At 37.2% G+C, this 22049-nt stretch overlaps 1 protein-coding gene across 1 annotated transcript in view; it reads right to left on the reverse strand.

Moving 5' to 3' along the window:
* The window catches only part of LOC109075406 (NACHT, LRR and PYD domains-containing protein 3-like), a 441226-nt gene that overhangs the window by 43843 nt on the left and 375334 nt on the right, over nucleotides 1–22049 (reverse strand). Inside the window, exon 11 of the mRNA XM_042731927.1 lies at nucleotides 732–760. Coding sequence (XP_042587861.1) covers nucleotides 732–760 — 29 coding nt within the window. The remainder of the gene's footprint in view (nucleotides 1–731; nucleotides 761–22049) is intronic.

Here is a 22049-nt window from a genome sequence, read left to right on the forward strand (position 1 = left end):
TGATCAGTAAAGCTGTTCTTGAAGCTGCAGGAAGAGACTCACGCTTCTGAGTTTGGGGACAATATGAGCTGCATGTGATTGATTCTCCAGAACATCTGATCAACGCGCGAGGACACCACATATAATTTTCAATTATATAGATGTTAGACATTTTTATTTCCATGTTTTAAATATTTTTCTTATGTTTTTCTTTAATATAAACACCTCTCTGAGCTAATATACAATGGAATAAATGAGAAGAAATGCAGATTTTTGTACTCGGGTCGGTCGTCTCAAAAGCCACTGTTCTTACTCTCTCAATTATCTGACTGGTTTCTTTAGTAATTTTGTCTGCTAACAGTCAAGCCTTTGCTAACAAGACGAGCTATTAGCACTTAGTGTAACAGAATCCATTTAAAGGTGTTGCTAATGCAGAAACAGCTTTAACCATGAACACAGAAGTCCACACATGAACAAGAAACAAAGACACACAATGTTTTACTTTCTGTATCTCTGTATCTTGATACAGCTATTGTGTTTTCGGCTTTTTGGGTGATTTGTTTTTCACTTCACAAAATATTTTACAGTGTGTCATATATAATCTTACCCCAGTTTCTCCAGTTTACAGTGAGGATCCTTCAGTACAGCACAGAGACGCTTCACTCCCGAGTCTCCTAGATTATTCAGAGACAGATCCAGTTCTCTCAGGTGTGGGGGGTTTGATCTCAGAGCTGAAGTCAAAGCAGAAAAACCTTCATCTGTGACGCCACAATCTCTCAACCTGTAGAGAACAATGACACACTCTTCGATCAGATCAGATCAGTTTAGCTGTGAATCCATTAGTAAAGAGAAAGTACAAACACAAATCACAAATCAAAAATAAACATGTTTGATGGATCACTGGACTGAGATCTAAAATGTCACAGGACATGAGTCTGATTTAAGATAAATACCTATTACTTTGTTGCACAATAGTAGATTTAAAGGGGTCATGAACTTTTGACATAAGAGGACACTGTACTATAAAAACATCCTGTAAGTTTCAGAACACAAAACGTAGTCGTTAGTCTAAAAACAGCTTATATTGAAGCCAGTCTGACAAAACAACAGCTTGTGTAATTATCTACTCTATGATGTGATAGTGTGATAGATCACTGTTGCTTTGTCTCTTCTTACAGATTGTTTGATATGTATTGAGTTTTTTATGTGTTTTTGATCTAAATCACAGCAGCGTCCATCTGTGAAGGACATAGACGGTCAAACACACAACTATCAGCCAATCACAGCAGTGTGTGTTTACTTCTGAGTCTACAGTCCTCCACATCTATTCAAACACAGCGTTCTGATGAGGAGGTCAAAAACAGAACAGAAAATAATTTATTACTTCTAGATTATGATGTGTTTTTATGTAAAAAAAAAAAAAAAACCTGACAACATTATAAGTGGACCTGAGAGAATGGTACAAAATAAAAAACAGATGCAGTTCATGATGCCTTTAAAAATTACAATTACTTAAATCCTTTTTTTTTTTTTTTTTTTTTTTTTTTTTTTTGCAAAGACATTTTAAATTATTGACAAACCCAAATAATTTATTCATATGCCACTTCTCTGTCTCTGAATCTAACAGTGTCACTGATTTGATATAAAACACATCAGAATACTGACCACTAAACTCTGGACAACATCTGCAGCACTGAAGATTTTATGAGCTTTAACTTTGATTTTCTGAATGTTTTAACAGTGAAGTGATTGTTCTCAGTGATACTTACTGAACTGATCTGGATTCTTTAATCACAGGCAGCAGCTTCTGAAGAACTTTCATATTTTCAGCCTTATTCTTTTCTTTAATAAATTTATCAAGACAAAACTCATTCAGTTCATCTTCTGATGTCAACAACACAAAAAACTACAGCTGACCACTGAGATGAAGAGAGTTTGACTTCCTTTATTCTTCCAGATGTCAGATACTGTTGTATTTCTTCACTAGTGAACAAATCACCCAGTTCATTCAGACAGTGGAACAGATTGATGGATTTCTCTGGAGAGTCAATGGTCCTGATCTTCTTCTTGATGTACTCAACTTGTTTTCTTATTTCTGTCAGAGCTGCTTCTTTTCAGTGTCATTATTTGTTGTAGGAGAATCTGATGAGACTCTACTGACAAACCCAGAAGGAACCGCAGGAAAAGATCCAGATGTCCATTTTTACCCTGAAGAGCGTCATCCACAGCTCTCCGATGCAGCTCAGATAATGAAACATGTTTAAACAAGAGTTGAATCCTGTCCTGAAGTTTAAACAGGGAATTTTGTTTGGTAATTGACTCAAACACATTTCTGTTGTGGTTTGTACAGGAGAGGTGCACATATAGAGCTGCTAGATGTTCCTGAATGCTCAGATGAACAAAGCAGCAGACTTTCCCCCTGATACAAGCCCAACTCCTCTCTGAAGATCTGAGTGCACAATCCTGAGTACACTGATGCTTCTGTGACATCAATGCCACACTCGCTCAGGTCTTCCTCGTAGAAGATCAGGTTTCCTTTCACAAGCTGCTGAAAAGCCACTTTCCCCAGTCTGAGGATCATGTCTTCATCTGTCACCTTCTTCTCATAGTCCTTCTAATGTTTGATGTTGGTCTGAAGGATCAGGAAGCGTGTGTACATTTGAGTGAGAGTCTTGGGAATCTCTCCACTCTCTGCTGGACTCAACATCTTCTCCAGGAACAGCGGCTGAGATCAAGCAGAACACTGGGATGTGGCACATGATGGTAGAGGCTCCTTGATGACTTCAGGTGTGAGATGATCCTGTCGGCCAGACTCTGATCACTGATTGTCTTTCTGAAGTATTCCTCCTTCTGTGGCTCACTGAAGCCTCGTACGTCTGTCACTCGATGGACACACTCAGAGGGGACGAGATCAGCTGCTGCTGGTCTGGAGGTGATCCAGATGAGAGCAGAGGGAAGCAGATTCCCCACAATGAGGTTCACCAGCAGCACGTCCACAGAGGCTGATTCAGATATATTACACAGTTTCACTTTGCTTTTAAAGTCCAGAGACAGACGACACTCATCCAGACCATCAAAGATGAACAACACTTTATATTCATCACTGCATATTTCCATTTCTTTAGTTTCAGGGAAAAAGCCATGAAGAAGATCTGAAAAAGACTGAGTGTTTTGTCCTTCATCAGATGATTTCTCTGAAAGGAAGTGGAAATATGAGGCTGGACGTCCTGATTCTCTTTCCCTTCAGCCCAGTCCAGGATCATCTTCTGCACAGAGACCTTTTTTTCCAATGCCAGCGACTCCCTTTGTCAGCACAGTTCTGATGGCTTTGTCTTGTCCAGGGTACAAGGTCTAAAGATGTCACTGCATTTGATGGCTGTGTCTCTCTGTTGCTGCTCTCCCTGGATCGTGTCTCAATCTGTCTCACCTCATGCTCATTACTGATCTCTCCCCTCTCACTCTCTGTGATGAAGAGCTCTGTGTAGATCTCATTCAGGAGTGTTGGGTTTCTCTGCGTCGCTGTTCCCTCATACAGATGGTCAAACTTCTTCATCAGATTTGATCTAAACCTGTGGAGGACTTCATGTCTGAAAAATTAAAATACTGCATTATTAAAATAAGATAACGAGCACAGTGTCTTTTATGTATTCTGTATCATAATCAATCTTTTACAGAAATATTAGACCTGAAATCAATCTTTGTATCTTCACTATATATATATATATATATAAATATATTATACACAGTGCCCTCCATAAGTATTGGAACAGTAAAGACAAAATTGCTTTCCCTGCGGTGGAGTCAAGACATTTGCAAAATATGGTTAAAAGATGAATATGCAAACAAAACTACAGAATGTCACATTGTTTTATTAGGTTTTTCGACACACAATATTTACCAAATAAAAAGGACAGCACTTTTAGAGTTCATCCCACTATTTGATGTGAGTATAAGTTTTGGGACAGCTGAATTTAAGGCAGATGTAAAAGATTAAAAGCTAATATTTAGTTGCAGATCCCTTGCATGCAATCAGAGCAGTGAGTCTGCACCCATAGACATCACCAGACTCTTGGTTTTATGTTTTGAAATGCTTTTCTTCCAGCCTTTAATGCAGCCAAATTCCAGCTGTTGCTTGTTTTGGGGAGTTTCTGTCTTTAGTCTCCTCTTTAGCTGGTGTAATTAATGTTCAGTCGGATTTAAATCTGGAGATTGATTTGGGCAATCTAAGACTTTACATTTCTTTGCCCTGATAAAGCCCTTGACTGAACTGGCAGGGTGTTTTGGGTCATTGTCCTGATCCAATATGAAAGCTCTTTCGAGTTTGGTGGCATTTTCTTGAATACTGGTAGCCAATATGATTTTGTACCCTTCAAATTCATTCTGCTACTGCCATCATACATTAAGTCTTCATTAAAATGAAAGGGTCCTGTTCTAGAGAGACAGCCATGCGGTGCCCATGCCATGACACCATCTCCTCCAAGCTTTACAGATGAGCTTGTATGCTTAGGATCATTTGCAGTTCCATTTTTTTCTCCACACTTTTTCTCCACACTTTTGCTTTCCAATCACATCTTTGTCTCATCGGGTCCATCAACTCAGTTCCAAAAACTCTACTGGCTCACATTGTGAAGAATCTTGCCTTTCTATTTTGGTGCTGATCAGAGGTTTGCATCTTGCTGTGTAGTTTCTGTAATTCTGTGTCAAATTCTCCTGCGGACTGTAGATTGTCAGAGTATCACCCCAGCTTTCTGGAGGTTGTTGGTGATTTTACAGACATGTATTTTAGGGTTCATTTTCACAGATTTGTCTGTCATCAGCTACTGTTGTTTTTCTCAGCCGATCAGGTCGTCGTTGGTTGCTGATCTTGACCGGTAGTTCCCAAACTCTTGATTTCTCCATGCCCTTTGTTTTTCCTTTAGTTCTAATTTACTTCCACTTTTCTTTTAGCATCCAAATTGCTTGCTTTTCTTTCAGAGTCGGCTTCCCCGTCTTCATCTGGGTTTGTGTGTGTGTGTCATCATCGAATGCAAGACTTAGAATGCAGAAGCAATGGATATAACTGATAAGACACATTCCTGCTTTTAATATCTGAAGAAATTAATGCAACAGGACCCAGCTGAACACTTAGAAAGACCTGTGAGGGCAACTGTTTTCAATACTTATGCTCACATCAGATAGGGAGATGAAACTCTAAAATTGCTGATTTTCTTAGCTGGTAAAACATCTTTGTGTTGAATCACCCAATAATAAAATGTGTCATTCTGTAGTTTTGTCTCATATTCATCTTTTAATCATATTTACAGATTTCTTGACTCCACAGCAAACAGAACAATTTTGTCCTTTTACTGTTCCAATACTTATGGAGGGCACTGTGTATATATATAATTTTTTATAACTTTATTTAATACATATTAAAAATATATTTTATTTCTGTGATGCGCAGCTGTATTTTCAGCATCATTACTCCAGTCTTCAGTGTCACATTGATCTTCAGAAACTCATTCTAATATGCTGATTTGCTGCTAATGAAAGTATTAATTCATTTCCTTCAAAAAAACTGAACCAAAAAAATATTACTGACCCCCAAATGTTTGAATGGTAGTGTATATATTATATATACTTTAATATTATATAAATTATATTTTAACAAAACACTGACTAGATTAGACTGCAAAACCTGTTAACTCATTCAATGCTCCTAAAATATGTTTTAAAATGTAAGACTGCATTAAAATCCTGTATTTAGTACAATAGAATTTATTGAAAGAAAACTACTGAAAAAATAAATCACATTATAGTAAACCAAGGTATGACACAATTTCTTCGTGTATTCATATAAAAAACTACTCACATTATGCTTTCAAACAAATTCAATGGCTTACATTGAAAAAAATGAAATCAGCTGCTGCATCGATCTAAAATCATCTATATATGCTATAATAATATTTATATAAAAAATATACCTGAGAACAGTCTTTGTATCTCCACGCTTAAAACTTCATTATACGACCCATAGACTCACAGCTGGACTCTGCTTCTGATCTCTTCTGATGAACTGAACTATAACAGAGAGAGATTAAAGTCAATCCTCTAAATTACCATATTTAATAACGTACATACTCATATATTTTTTAAACAATCACTTTAAAAAGCACTTCAGGATCATTTCATTTAAAAAACTACTTTATTACAAAAGATAAATAAAATTAAATAGAACTGAGTGGCTTTCACAAATGCATCTCTCTGTGTACACATAGATATATATATATATATATATATATATATATATATATCTATATGATATATAAATATCAGATAAAGATAAAAAATACCTATTAGCAAGATAGAAAATAACCTATTAGCAATGTACATGAAAAAAATATCATTTATTGTAGAAAATATGCATTTTGAGAATATAAAATGACATGCTATAATTTACATTCAGTCATTTAGCAGATGCTTTTATCCAAAGTGACTTACAAATGAGGACAATAGAAGCAATCAAAATCAACAAAAGAGCAATGATATACAAGTGCTATAACAAGATCAGTTAGTTTAAACACAGTACATGTAGCAAGGTTTTTTTTAATGATATAATAAATAAAAAGAAAACAGATAGAATAGAAAAAGAATAGAGCAAGCTAGTGTTAGAGGCCTTTTTTTAAAAAAAACAAGCCATTAGAAAACAAATAGAGTGCAAGTCTTAAAGGGTCATGTGTTGTTGTTGTTGTTTTTTTAAAGAACAGAATCAGAAATAGAGATTGCTAGAGTTAGGAGGGTCAACTAAAGATAAAGAGATGTGTTTTCAGCTGATTCTTGAAGATGGTTAAGGACTCAAGCTGCTGGATTGAGTTGAGCAGGTCAATTCCTCCAGGAGGGGGAGGAGGAAACAGTTCATGTTGAAGTCTGTGAAAGTGATTTTGTGCTTCTTTGGGATGAACAAATAAAGCGACGTTCACTTGCAGAACACAAGCTGCTAGAGGCACATAAGTCTGAAGTAATGACTTTAGGTAAAGGGGAGCAGAGCCAGTGCTGGTTTTTGTAGGGAAACATTAGTGCCTTGAATTTTATGCAAGCAGCTAGTGGTATCCAGTGCAGATTGATTAACAGAGGTGGTGTGATGTGTGTTCTTTTCGGCTCGTTAAAATTAATATGAGTTCTGGATTAATAGTGAAGGTTTGATATAACTGTCTGGAAGACCTGCCAAGAGAGAACTGCAAAACAAAAATTTTTAATAAAACATGATGTGAGCTTAATGGAAACCGGGGTGTGTTTAAAGGATATAAACATGTACCATTAAGCACAGCCAGACTTTTTGGATTTAATGATGTTTATTTTAATCAAAATGCTTTTGTCACTTAAAATGTTTGTGTGAGAGATTAATATTTTATTGTAACATAACATCTTGTACTGAAACCAATATCTTGTTCACTAAATATGTCTCAATGTAGGTTTTGGTGAGCTTAATAGGTACATTTACCCTAATATTTATATAAAAACATACCTTGAGATCAGTCTTTGTATTCTCCATCTTAAACAGTATTGGCTGATCCATAGACCGGTCACTCCTCACAGACACACAGCTGGACTCTGCTTCTGATCTCTTCTGATGAACTGAACTATAACAAAACAGATATTAATTCTTTATGATGATAATCATTTTCTTCAGAAGTATTTTATGTTTCATCAAAAACACTCCATGATGTGGATTAAGGTGTTCAGGGGCCCCTAGGCTGCTCTTTTGTGTGAGGCCCCCCCCCCTAATCATTATGCTGTTTACTGAGTAATGTATTTAGAGTCATACATGGTCTACATGCAAGTATGGTGAACTCTCACACACACACACACACGCACAAACACACTCTCTCTCTCACACACACACACACACACACACACTCTCTCACACACACATACCACACACACATAACACCACACACACCTCTCACACCACACATACACACACACCATACACACACACCACACACACACTCACACACACTCACACACTGAAACATAAGCACAATCTATACACACACACACTCTCTCTCTCTCTGCAACATCATACACACACAAGCGTGAATACACACACACACTCACACACACTCACACACACACACACATACACACACACATACATCACACTCTCTCTCTCACACACACACACACACACACACACACACCACACACACAACACTCTCTCACACACACATACACACACACACACTCTCTCACACACACATACACCACACACACACACCACACACTCACATCTCACACACCACACATACACACACACACATACACACATACATACACACACACACACTCTCTACACACCACACATACACACACACACACCATACACACCACACACTCTCTCACACACACATACACACACACACACTCTCTCACCACACACATACCCACCACACACGAAACACACACACATACACACACACACACTCTCTCACACACAATACACACACACACATACACACACACCACACACACACACACACAACACACACACACACACACACACACACACACAGACACTCACACGCACACAGACAGACACACACTCCACACACAGACACACACACACACACACACACTCACACACACAGACTACACACTCACACTCACACACACACACACCACACTCACACTCACACACACACACTCACACACACACACACACACACTCACACACACACACACACTCACACACACTCTCTCACACACACATACACACACACACACACACACACACATACCACAACACTCTCTCACACACACACACACACACACACACTCTCTCACACACACATACACACACACTCACATACACACACACATACACACACACACACTCACACACACACGCACACTCACCACACACACTCACACTCACACACACACACACACACACACACTCACACACACACACACACAACACCACTCACAACACACACACACACACACACACACACACACACACACACACACACACACACACATTAAGACAACCAGTGTCCCCTCAGGATTTTGTGAGACTGTGGTGGGTGATAATTGGTTCCTCTCTAAGAGCAGGGGTCTGCATTTTGGCCCATTTCCCACTGAATGTAAATTCACGTGGAGCCACAAAACCTATTTGATCCCTAAAATGAAGATAACATGACATATTGCTAAAGTTTAATATTCAGTTTCTCTGTTACAGGAGAGGGACGCAGCAATCATTTCAGAAGTGAGGGGGACAGAAATGTCAAATGTAGTAATTAATAATAATCATAATAATAATAATGTATGTTTTCTAAATTGACAAAAAAAAAAAAAAAACTTGTACAACTTTTAGTTTTGGACTTTCTCCGGCTTCGGGTATGAATTGGCCTTTTAAAAATAAATTCTTCATTTTAACTTAAAAATCTCCAGACACAAAAACACGGAGGAGACTCCCATCTCTCATCATTGAAGATGATTTAATCCAGTGTTTATTCAAAGTACCTGCACTCCTGGAGAAAACTCTTGATCTGTGGATGTTTGTGTGTCCTCCATGATGAAACCGAATCTGATCTGCAGCACTGACTCTGAATAGAAATGACAAACAAACTCAATGAATTTGAGCTGAACGGATCCTGAGAGAAACAGATCATGAGAGCGGCGTTTCACTCAGATACACAATGTTAGTCGTGGTGTGAACAAATGATCAAATAAACCACACACAACAACACAAACACCAAGCACACCACCGTCATCTGCTTGAAAAAGAAAATATTAAAACATATAAAACTTAACATCCTTCAGAGGAAATCTGAAAGCGGAAGTCACTGTAAAGCACTCAAGCACTCACCTATTTACACAGATTCACAAAATCCACCGCCTTTCTATGAAGCAGCTACACGAAAAATCATGGCTTAGTTTCTATGAAACACTTTAATATTCCGTATAGAATCGATTCTGGCTGTTTAAGTGGAGAAACATTAACTCTAAACATTTGCTTTCACTTTTGATTTGTGAAGCGAAAAACAATGATGGCGTCACTTCCTGAGCGCTATCTCTCCATCCGGTGCACGTTTGATCCAGTTTTTACAGGCATTCACGTCTAGCATACTAATAGAATACATCAGATCAAAACTTTGAGTTATTTATATATATATAATACGGATTTGTTTTTGATTTCGCTTCGGCTGTAGTGTGTAAGGGAGGCGTCTTTAATCTCCACACACACTGGGAAAACGATACGTACACGTTTTAGCATACAAAATCATTTAAAAAAAATAAATAAATAAATAAAAGACATTTGTACAAAAAAACAGCAGAGTTTATTAAATAATCTTAGTTGCGTGTTTCAGTATAAATAAAAACTGTTCCTGTTCTGCTTCACAACAACATCCCATAAAGATTGAATTCCATAAAACATTCCTCTCTTATTTTCTTACTCATGTAGATAAAACAGTTCATAAAAAACCCGAATTTATAAGATTACATAATAAAAATGCAATAAGCATGAAAAGAAATGTAAAATATAAAACATGGCTAATAGCGATAATTATTAAATGATTAAATAATTAAAAAATTAATGAAATGATCAATTACATTAATGGGCTAATGATTCTATATTATTGTATGATTATATGATTAAGTGATAAATGAATAAACAATAAGGAAATAAAACACATCACAAATATATTATTGCTCTCTTGAAGCAACACACAGTGTGCATTATCATCCTTCACTTATAAATGACAAGAGTATATTTGGACAAACAAACAAATAAATAAATAAATGCTCTAGCAAAAGATCTTTTATGAAAATTAAAGTTATTCCAAGTGGGAAAATTCTACTGCAATCCCATCCTAATGTCATGGTATGGTGTAACAAAAGCTCACAGAGACAAATGATCAGGCCACAAGAGTCTTTAATCAAAGTCCCTTTAAGTCGCCATTGAAATCAAAATTGACAAATCTTAATAACCCCGAGCGTACAACTGATGCTTGCTGTTTTAGTTGTTATCTCAAATGTCATTGGGTTATTCCCCTTTTCCTGAAGTCCAGTATTGGACGCCTGTTATAAGATGATAAATAATCACTTGACTTGATACATGGCTTCATCAGTGGACCAGATACATGTGAGTTATCATTTCATTTGCTTGTTTTTATTTATGTCTTTATTTAATGTAATTTAATGCATCGTTCACAGAGTAGATCTTTTCCAGTTTACTTCATTAACAGGAAGTCTTCTGATTTAGGTGATTGCAGTCTTGTGATGAGTAAGAGATACCACATATGAACCCTTTTTACAGACTGTAATCATACACACACACACACACACACACACACACCACACACACACACACACACACACATAAAACTAGGGCAATGACAGTAAAGTGTTTAAAAAATGTTTTATCTTTAATCTTGTAAACAGATACATTGTTTTTTTTGAGGTTTTTTTTATTTTTTGTTATTATAAAAAGGTTTCATCATGTTTGCTTGATTTACTCTGTTACTAGTCATCTACTATCAAGATCAGTCCATTCACTATGATGTATATGAAAATTTATTCCTGTTTATTGAAAAGAAACTTGTAATACATTAAATCCCAATGTATTTAACTTATGTTCTTTTTGTTGCAGTTTATTATTTATTTTCCCTGTATTTGCAGGTCGTGTACATGAATGCAGCAAATAACAAACCAGGCCTTGACATCATACCAATTCTTCTCAGAAGCAGTCCAGAAATTTGGCAAACTGTCAAGGCAAGTACAGTAAAAAAAAACGCATTTGAATTTTTTTTTTTTTTTTTTTTTTTCAAGAAATTCATTGCCATTATTTTTCTTTAAATCAGGGTCAAGAGAACACCAAGGGACTGGAGGATCTACAGATTGCCAGGTTCCTGTTTTCTTCAAGAGGCACGGAGCAACATAGTTTCATACATCTGATGAAACCTGTGTTTTATAGGAACAGATTAAACCTTCAAATATTATGATGTATCCTATTTACAAGATTAAAGATAAAACATTTTTTAAACACTTACTGTCATTCCCCTAGCTTTATGTGTGTGTGTGTGTGTGTGTGTGTGTGTGTGTGTGTGTGTTGTGTATTATTACAGTCTGTAAAAGGGTTCATATGTGTATCTCTTATCATCACAAGACTGCAATCACTAAGTCAGAAGAGACTTCCTGTTAATGAAGTAACTGGAAAAAGATCTACTCTATGAACGATGCATTAAATTAAATTAAAGACAAAAAATAAATGAGTACTTTCTGTACATTTTGTATTTTTTGTTTTACATATTCACATGTAAATAAAAGAGTTTCAATAAAAAAAGAGTATATAAAGTTATTCGGTACATTGTTCATTTTTTTAATGTAGCTTACAAAACAATCTATATGTTTATTTTTTTGTACGTATTATTTTTTTTTTACACATTAAAACAAATAGTTCAATACATTACTGAAAAAGAACTATTTACAGCATAGCTTATGTTTAACATCAGAAAACAGCATCAGTTTGAGCCCAGCCCTGTCTCCGTGTGTTCTGGGGTCTTCAGGAGGTCAATCTCTTGGTGAATGTCCAGCACCTCCTCAGAGACTCGAGGATAATGTGTTGGACAGAGGAACGAGGCACATGTCAAACACTCTGGAGACCACTCTGTATGATGTACCGCTGGCAAGACAGAAGAGAAACACCAGGATCTGGATTGTGGCACTTCTCAGAAGATCCAGCAGCACGGTCAGAACAAAAACCATTAAACACGCTGTCCAGCGATGCCGCCACATTCAGCTTTATCCTGCAGTACAGGGGTCTGCTCTGATTTAGAGAAAGAAGCCGAAAAGAAAGAGAAACAGTTTATAGCTATTACAAAGTAATTAGTAGAAAGAAATATTAAAATACTTTTAGTAACTACAAATACAGCACACTGGGGAAAAAACTAGTCATATTTAAAACCTTAGTAAAAGGGATAGTTCACCCAAAAATGAAAATTCCAAACCTGCATGGAACAACTGAAGGTGAGTAAATGATTACAGAATTTTACTATCCTTTTAAGTAAACCATCCTATAAGTAGAAGTATTATCTTGCAATACTCTAATATATTTAAGGTATTAGAGGTATACAGTAGTGTTGTTCTGAAAAAATAATTTTGGATGGTTTTGCATTAATATTACGGCGCTGCACTGATGTGTATGTTGCATTTTACTTCTAAAAATGATCAAGGTTATTTAAATTTAAAAGTTGTGTACTAAATACACTGCTGGGTAGTTTAATCTACAACAATGCATCATGTTTGTAAAAGACCACATTTTTAGTGTTGCTGTCCTGTGAGAACAGAAAAAAGAAAACTCTAGTAATTTTTAGTTAATTAAATGCTCTACCACTTGAGCTACAGGAACACTAGTACTTACTACTTACTTACCCGGAAATATTTTGTCAGAATATTAACACATTTGGCTAAGCCTGAGGTACATCACCGTCTCCTCCATTATGACGTAACACATAAAAACAAAAAATGATCAGTTCTGGCTCCATCTGTCCTGACAGGATTGTCCTCTCTCTGCTCTCCTCTCACACCGTTGCTATGCGACAGAGCGCTAATCAGGAACCTCTGGTGTCACAATCAGGAACTCCGTTGGCCTCCGAAGTGTGCACCACTAAACTTTGTGACACAGCTAAAGAGAGCACAGGAGCATTTGATTTTATTACATCATTTCCACGCAGAGTTTCATTATCCTTGCAGTCTTTCTCAATCAGTGCGATGTCAGACACACTCAGCTCCTCCTCAGCATCTCTCACAGCCTTCACCTCCTCTGATTTAGGATTCAGATCACTGATTTCTTCATGCACGCTGATGTTCTTTTCAAAATGCAATGCATTAATTTCTCTGTTGATGTTTTCATCATCATCATCATCGGGCTTCTCTTCCTGCGCGCGCCCGCTGCGCATCTCCGGGTATCTGTACTTCTTCTTCAAACACACCACTTTCTCCTCGTTTTCTTGCTGCACGTGGGCGATATTGTCACAAAACGCTTAAATCTCTCTGTTAGCACGGCTCGCTTCGTGTTTTCGCTGCTCAGAAAGACTTTAAAATGCGCGACCAATGTCGATTTTTTATTATGTTTTATGGTGTTAATGGTTTTTTTAGTGATATTAATGTCGCCATTATATCATGTTTTATGATGTTAATAGTAATTTTGATGGGTCTATTTATCGTTAGTCTGTGCGCTGATGAACACATCGCGTCTCGTCTCATTAAAACTAGGCTGTAGATGAGATTGAGTACTGAATGTGTCAGATAGGGGTCGGTAGAGCTTATAAAGATGATGTTTGCATCCTAACAACTGTTGTTGGAGAACAGAATCACTGGTGTGTAACTGGAGTAGGCTACAGCGGCGTTCATTTGGGTAGGACTGGGAATCGATTCCAAAAAGAATCGATTCCTCGATTCAGAGGCGTTGGGAATTGAGAGTCGATTGCAAAGGTTGGAATCAATTCCATTAAGGGGAATCGACTCCTCTTTAAGATTTTTTTTTTTTTTTACACAAACCGCGGCCTGTAGCCGATTTAGTTTAGGTTATTTTTTGCACATAAGATTTAAAATGTCATTCTTTTATCTGACTCGCTGTTTTCTTTATATGATTGTTCTTTCATTGTAGCTCATAGTCTTTCCCAAAGAAAAACTGGATCAAAAGCTAATTGAGTTCATAATCAAGGACATGCAGGCCACTATCTGTGTGGAGGATAAAGGTTTTCGAGCATTCGTGAATACACTTGATCCCAAAGTACAGGATTCCATGCAGACAAACAACAAAAACAACTAATTTTGGAAAGATATTCAAAAGAAAGACAAGCTCTGAAGGACCAGCTCACTGTACATCTGAGTAAACTTTTTTCCTGGTTGTCATTTATTTCCCCCTCTATTTCAATATGCTGTTTTGTTTTATGCTTTCCTAAATGCAAAATGTTAAATGGCTATATTCATAATTTGATTAATCATTTAGTAGTGATGTTTTTTTTTATGATTTTCTAAATGAAAGATTTTTTATTTATTTATTTGTAATTTGGTTGTTAATTTAGGTTGTGACTACATGTGACCTGCTCCATAATTTTGAGTTGTTTTGGCCCAGAAACATTTTTATTTTCATTAAAATAAAATGAATGTCTTCTAATCGTTCTAATGACTATTATGATTGATTCCTAAATACAATCATTATTTTTAAATTAATTTCTTGAAAACCTAAATGTGTTTCTGTGTCAAAGTGGCTCAAAATGATGGAGCGGGTTAAAATTGTTTTTACATTCATTTATTTTCAGGCTGTACAAAGTGTTGATTCTTAAATCTGACCTGTGGACATCTGTTGCAATGGAATCATATATTTCTGTGACAGCACATTACATTTCTGATGATTTCTCTCTGCAGTCCAAATTACTGGAGGTCGAAAGGTAAAATATATATTTTTAATTCCATTTGATAATGTTCATTCTGTAGAATTATTATTATTATTTTTTTTCAGAATTAAATTTCAGAAATTCAGATTAAACAGTCAGGAAACTATGTGCATAATACATAATCTGAGCTGAGTATATCTTATTTCTTTGCTAGATCTGAAGGAAGACACACAGCTGATGCCATAGCTACACACCTCCGCAGTATCCTTCTGGAGTGGGGTCTTCAGGACAAAGTTTTATGTGTGTCTACAGAAATAGGGGCAAATGTGGAAATGTGGTTGCAGCAGTAAAAAAAATGAACATGAGACATCCGCCATGCTTTGCGCACACTCTCAATCTTATTGTAAAAGACACTGAACTTGATGACTTGAGATCCAAAGTGAGGAGAGTGGTAGGATTTTTTAGATCCAGCTGCACAGCAAAGGAGAAGCTAGACAACTTGCAAAAAGACTTGAAAATTGCTTTGCTGAGACTTTTAATGTTATTTTAAAATAGGTTGAATTTGATTTATTGAATGCTAGAGAGGTTTTTTTAACCCCCCGGGAACCCCCTCTCTGCAGCAATGAGCAACATGGAACTACCAATGTTTTTCCCCGGGACTGGACTGCAATGGTTGATGCAACTGAGGTGACCATACTTTGTATCATATTGTATAGATAGGCTGTGTTTGTGGGGCTTGTTTACAATAAAAACCTTTATTTAACCTTAATTTTTAAACAAAGTTTGTTTTATCACCTGTTTTTTGTATAGGTCCTGAGACCATTCCTGGAGGTGACAGAGGAAATGTCTGCTGAAAGCCACGTCACATCCACATTAATTGTCTTGGTGCACAACTTGCAGAAGCTGACTGGAAGTATGGCACACCACTTATGCTCCAGAGTCTGTTGGTCAGAGGCTAGCTAGCTCTTTAAACAAGCACCTGACCAAAAGGTGTGGCGACTATGAATCAACTAGGTTTGTATCGATTAGTTATATACTGAGAGATATACTGAAATTAATCAGTTTATAACTAAAGTTGTTTAATTTGCCAAATGTACAACTTTAAGATTTCTTGCAGTGTCAATGTTGCTGGATCCTCGATTTAAAAAAGCATCATGCGGCATGGATACAAACGCAGACAGCGCTGTTCGAGCGTTGACATCCGAGGCCGGCCAGCTTAATGCAGAATATCATCCGGAGGCAACGACTTCTGTTTCACTGCGCATACAACAAACTGGGGCTAGTTGTGTGTGGTCTGATTTTGATTTGAGGGTTAGATTTTGTCATCAGATTCTTGGAAAAACTGTTAATTAGGGGTGTGTAATGAGATCGTGCGATATTAAAATGTGGCAAGATTTCTCTTCAAGTGAAAAGCTGTCCCGCGACATCACCATGACAAAGCATGAAATTAGCATAGAAAATGCCACTGCTACGTTTTATACACTATTGTGGTGTCCACTGCAGCACTGCCTCCTTTTTTCTTCTTTTATTAAGACTTTTTTTTATAGAATTGAAAACCCTAATTCAGTTTGATATCGGTCGCTTCAATTGTAAACTGTTTTAAACGTCTGCTCTGCTCATCCAGCACGAGCTGCTGATATCAAAGCTATCTTAGGCTGGGGCTGGGTGTGGGTATAACACCTCTTAGCTCTGGTCTCTGTTTGCACTTTGAATATTGAGAGAGTTCTTTGATTATGGTTGCATTTATTGTTTTGCATTTAATAAGACTCAGAAAAAAACTGAATAAAACTGAATTTTTATTTCTATGTTCAATTTGTGGAAAGGAGGGTTAATTTTAGGAGGTCAAACGTGCAGCCTCAGTCAGAAGTTCTGGAAGCTCAGAATTCATGTACAGTAAGGTCTGAAGCGACTCGTGTGAAATCTTACAGGAGAGAAGCCAGGCAGTTGAGTTTGTGGCAAAACCTTTTGCAGTGCTTGTATATTGTCTTTCAATGCATTTGATAATTCATACTCAGAAAGTAGAACTGAAATGACATTCATTACAAGATGATTAGTTATAACATTTCAAAATGAACCTGCAGAATATTTTTCCAGTCATTAATTTTATCATTGAGGATTTCTTAAAAATACAGCAAAAAAGCAGTCTCTTCGTTCTTGTGAACCCAATCTCGTGTCTCGTGAGCTAAGTGTCTCGTCACACACCCCTACTGTTAATAAATGAGAAAATTAGAATGTTATGTGTTTTTCTTTTTCTCCCTCCTGAATTCAAGATTTTTCTTACACTGGTTTTTGAAAAACAACCACGTACAGAGGAGACTGACGCTATCAGTGACTACGTTTACATGGGCAGCAGTAATCTAATTATTGACCTTATTCTGAATAAGACAATATTCTGATTAAGGTGTTTTACATGAGTTTGCTTTTAGATTATTCTGTTCATGTTCCCGTTTTATATGTTACAGATCGATTAATGGCACACAGTCATTACGTCTCCATGCCATGCAGTACAACGTCCTTCCAGAATTATCAACATACAGTTTGTCTTCGTTATGGTACTATAAACAGATTTTGCTGTTTCATATTCAAATTTTACGAAAGCTTCAAGTGCAGTTTATTACCCCAAAAGCAAAGATGAGTCACTTTGTCGTTGTATTAACAACGTTAATAGTTAGATTAAGGTGTGTACATGTCTGTAATGCAGTCCGATAATGCAACTAAAATAGGAATACTCCACGTCTTAATTCGATTTTTGTCGATTTGCCGATTATGATTTTAGCTGGATTAAGGTAATTAGAAATCACTGTTTACATGGTAGTTTTCTTAATCAGAGTATTGTTTTAGGCTAATCAGGTTAATATCGGAGTATTGTTGTCCATGTAAACATAGTGTTTTTAATTATGTTCCATAGAGAAGAGGCACCACTATATTCTCTCTCTCTCTCTCTGTGTATATGCACCACCATATCTCAGGTAAAACAGCAAATAAACACCAGCGTGGATACCTTCACTGAAGTGAAATTGTACCTCTCACAGCCAAATGTTAGCAGAATGTCTTCAGCATTGGACTTTTGGTTAATAGTTAGATTAAGGAGTGTACATGTCTGTAATGCAAGAACAAGGACAAAAGTTCCCAAACTTACAGACACTTACAAAAAAATACTTGGCCATAATGGCAACATCTGTATTTTCAAAACGTCGCTCTTGCCTAAAGAGCTCTCAGGTGAAACAGATGATGTTTTTGCATTACAATATGTAATTGGTCTAGGCTATGATGAGTGTGTAAAGGCCTAAAAAAAGTTTATGTGTGTAAAGTATTGGTGTGTAAAGGCCTAAAAAAAGTTTATGTGTAACAAAAATTACGACTTTATTCAGGATTGTCTTCTCTTCCGGGTCTGTTGTGAGCGCGTTCATAACACTGCAGTGACGCCGCTGACATACGACGCTGCTGACATCTTTTCTTTGTTATTGGGCGCACCAGAGAACACGTCAGCAGCGTCGTACATCAACAGTCACAAGAGTCGCGTTCACAACAGACCCGGAAGAGAAGACAATGATGAATAAAGTCGTAATGTTTTTTTTTTTGGAGCAAAATGTATTTTCGATGCTTCAATAAATTCTAACGGACCCTCTGATGTCACATGGACTACTTTGATAATGTTTTTTATTACCTTTCTGGACACGGATGGAGGGACAGAAAGCTCTCGGGACTAAATCTAAAATATCTTAAACTGTGTTCTGAAGATGAACGGAGGTCTTACAGGTTTGGAAAAGACATGAGGGTGAGTCATTATGACATAAATTTTCATTTTTGGCTGAACTAACCCTTTAATGTGCTGGCTAGATTCACTTATAATACTTCGTCATTTAAAACTCAACAAGGATTTTATGAAATCATGGCCACGAATTAACGTCATAGTAATTAATAAAACTAGCTCACAAATTCTTAATTTGGTGGGAATTAAATTATTAATTCATAGTTAGCAGTTCTCATATGTAAACTTCGCACCGTTAAACGTTATAAAATAAAACGTAATTAAATATCGGTACTCACCATCTGATTGCTGTCCACGTCGTCCATCTTTAATTAGTGTTGATCCAGTAAAAAAACTAGGGTCCTAGAACTGCAGCCTCCGGTTGTGCAGGAATACCTTCTCCTGTCGGTGTCATGAGAAATCGAGTCCGCTTATTGATCCCATTCATAGATATACACTAATAAAGGCTAGATGTCTTACAGCGGAGTCTCTGACGTCATCAACCGGAGACCATCTCGTCACAGACGAGCTTTCTGGCGCTCTGTGGTACCTGATCTGCACGAACACTACTTAAGTTAAGTTGCACATGATTTCCAATCAGTTTGGTTTGTTTTAAACACATCTTACATTATGATACAGGACATTGCTGGCTTTATAGGAGAAGATGCCAAACTTTTGTGCAGCCTACAGATGCTCCAATCGCCGTAGTCTCAAAACGAGAGCCCGTGGATCACCTTTCACCTGTAAGATATGACAATATTATGATTATCTGGGATAATCGTTAGTTACTTAGTGGATGTGTGTACAATACAGGTCCTGTTACACAGGAACAGCGGGGCTATGACATCATATTATTACAAGATTGTTGCTGACCCAAAGCTTTTTACAAGTTTGTTTACACAATCACAGAATGTTTCTTTTGGTCCTGTTACACAGGAACAGCGGGACTATGACATCATACCGGCTTAAAGATGCTGTTGTGCCAAACATTTTTTAACTTTCCAGCTCATCTTCAAATGGTATGTGTATCATCAACCAACAATAATTCAAGGTGTATAAGATTGATATATCAATATGTGATTAAATGTCAATTTAGTTTTTGTTTTTGCAAGATATATAATATGTTGTTTATTACAGCACATTTAAGACACTCAGAACTTCTTTTGTTGTTTATTACTGGTAGCAACAAGAAGCACAACCACCTCTAGAAGAGCGGAAGACAAACTGCCAATGGACTTGTCTCAGGATGTAGCAACAAGAAGCACAACCACCTCTAGAAGAGTGAGGAATGTCAAACAAATGAGAGCATCATGTGGCTTGTTATATTAAATCCTTTATCCTGGTGGTACCCAGAAAGGTCTATGATGGTGTTAGTAGTCTAAGAGCCCAATATTATTTGAGGTGGTACTCTGTGTAAAACGTTTGAGAACTACTGGCTATCTCACTTGCTCCGTCGCTCATACACTTGAATGAATAAACGTGTGTGAACACTGAAACTAAACCCAGGGGTAGGCAGCCTTTACAATCAAAAGAGCCATTTTTGTCCAGAGCCACAAAAACATATTTGTGCCTTATAAGTGGACAAGCCTATACAATTTCTTAAATGTATGCTGTTGTGTTTTTCTGTTGGAGAATTGGAGAACCTAAACATGTATTTAAGCTCACAGAATTGAAAAGTGAAGATTGAATTGTAAAAAAAGTAACTGATTAATTTCCATATTACTATTATTTATATATTTGTATATTTTGGCAAAACAAACAGGACTGGAGAGAGGAGTTTGACCACTTGTTTGCATTGCCTGCTTGCCCTAAAGGCTATAAAGGCCAAACCTGAAGAAGCCTCAGCGAGAGTGAGGAAACTGCAGCGGGAGAAGAGTAATGCCTTGAGGAGAGAAAAGAGGTCCAAGATGAACATGCAGGCTCTCTCTGGAGGAACTGAAGGAGAAAGATCTCATCAACGAAGAGCTGAAAGACAACCTTGAATGCTACTCGGGTTAAAAAAAAAAAATATTACATTGAATATTGGTGTATTTTATGTTTGTCTTTGTTGACTTCCTAGTTACTATTAAAAGGTTACCTACTGAATCACTTTGCTAATTGGATTTCAGATCTTCCGGTTCATCTCTTGTCGAGGCAGGGCATAGAGTACACCAAGGCCCAGAGAGATTTTTGCCCGGGCATAGAGTAGAACATAGACAAAGGCATATCACTACCTGAGAGAGACCCTGCATATTCACCTGCCACATCCCAGTTCACTGCAAAGGTATTCTTCATGATGTTTAATTTTATACTGAATTACATTAAGCACTACAGACAATATTATCATGAATGGTTAAACTTACTGATCTAACAGCTCATGTATCATGCTGATACATGTTGATATTATAGCTATTTGTTTGTGTGTGTCCACAATAGGGATGCTTGGGTTAGTGGGTTAAAATGTCTACTTTTTTAATTTTACTAAGGTGGCTGAGCTCTCTCGATGCCAGACCTGGTCTCAATAAAAATGATGTTGGACATGCTGGAAAGACGGCGTCAGGAAGACGAGGTCAAGTACGGATGTGTCACTCTGATGCTGGATGCCATGTCCATCAAAAAATCACATCCAGTATGATCCTCAGACACAAAAACAATGTTTTGGATAGGTGGACACGGGGGGATCGATTGAATGAGACTGACATGGCTTCCGATGTTCTTGTGTTTATGGTGGCTGGGCTTCAAGGTTATTGGAAAGCTCCAATTGCGTATTATTTGACCAAGTCCCTCACAGCACAATCACAGACAGTCTTAGTAGAGCATGCATTAGAAGAGCTGCATCGTGGTGGTGTGCATGACAATGTCAGTATGTGCACTCAACTTGGGTGTGATCTAAAAGCAGACCCCTGTGAGCCCTTGAAGGCCCATTTCCCACAATCCAGTAACCCATGACGATG

This window comes from Cyprinus carpio, chromosome B9, assembly GCF_018340385.1.
Source record: "Cyprinus carpio isolate SPL01 chromosome B9, ASM1834038v1, whole genome shotgun sequence".
Lineage (NCBI taxonomy): Eukaryota > Metazoa > Chordata > Actinopteri > Cypriniformes > Cyprinidae > Cyprinus > Cyprinus carpio.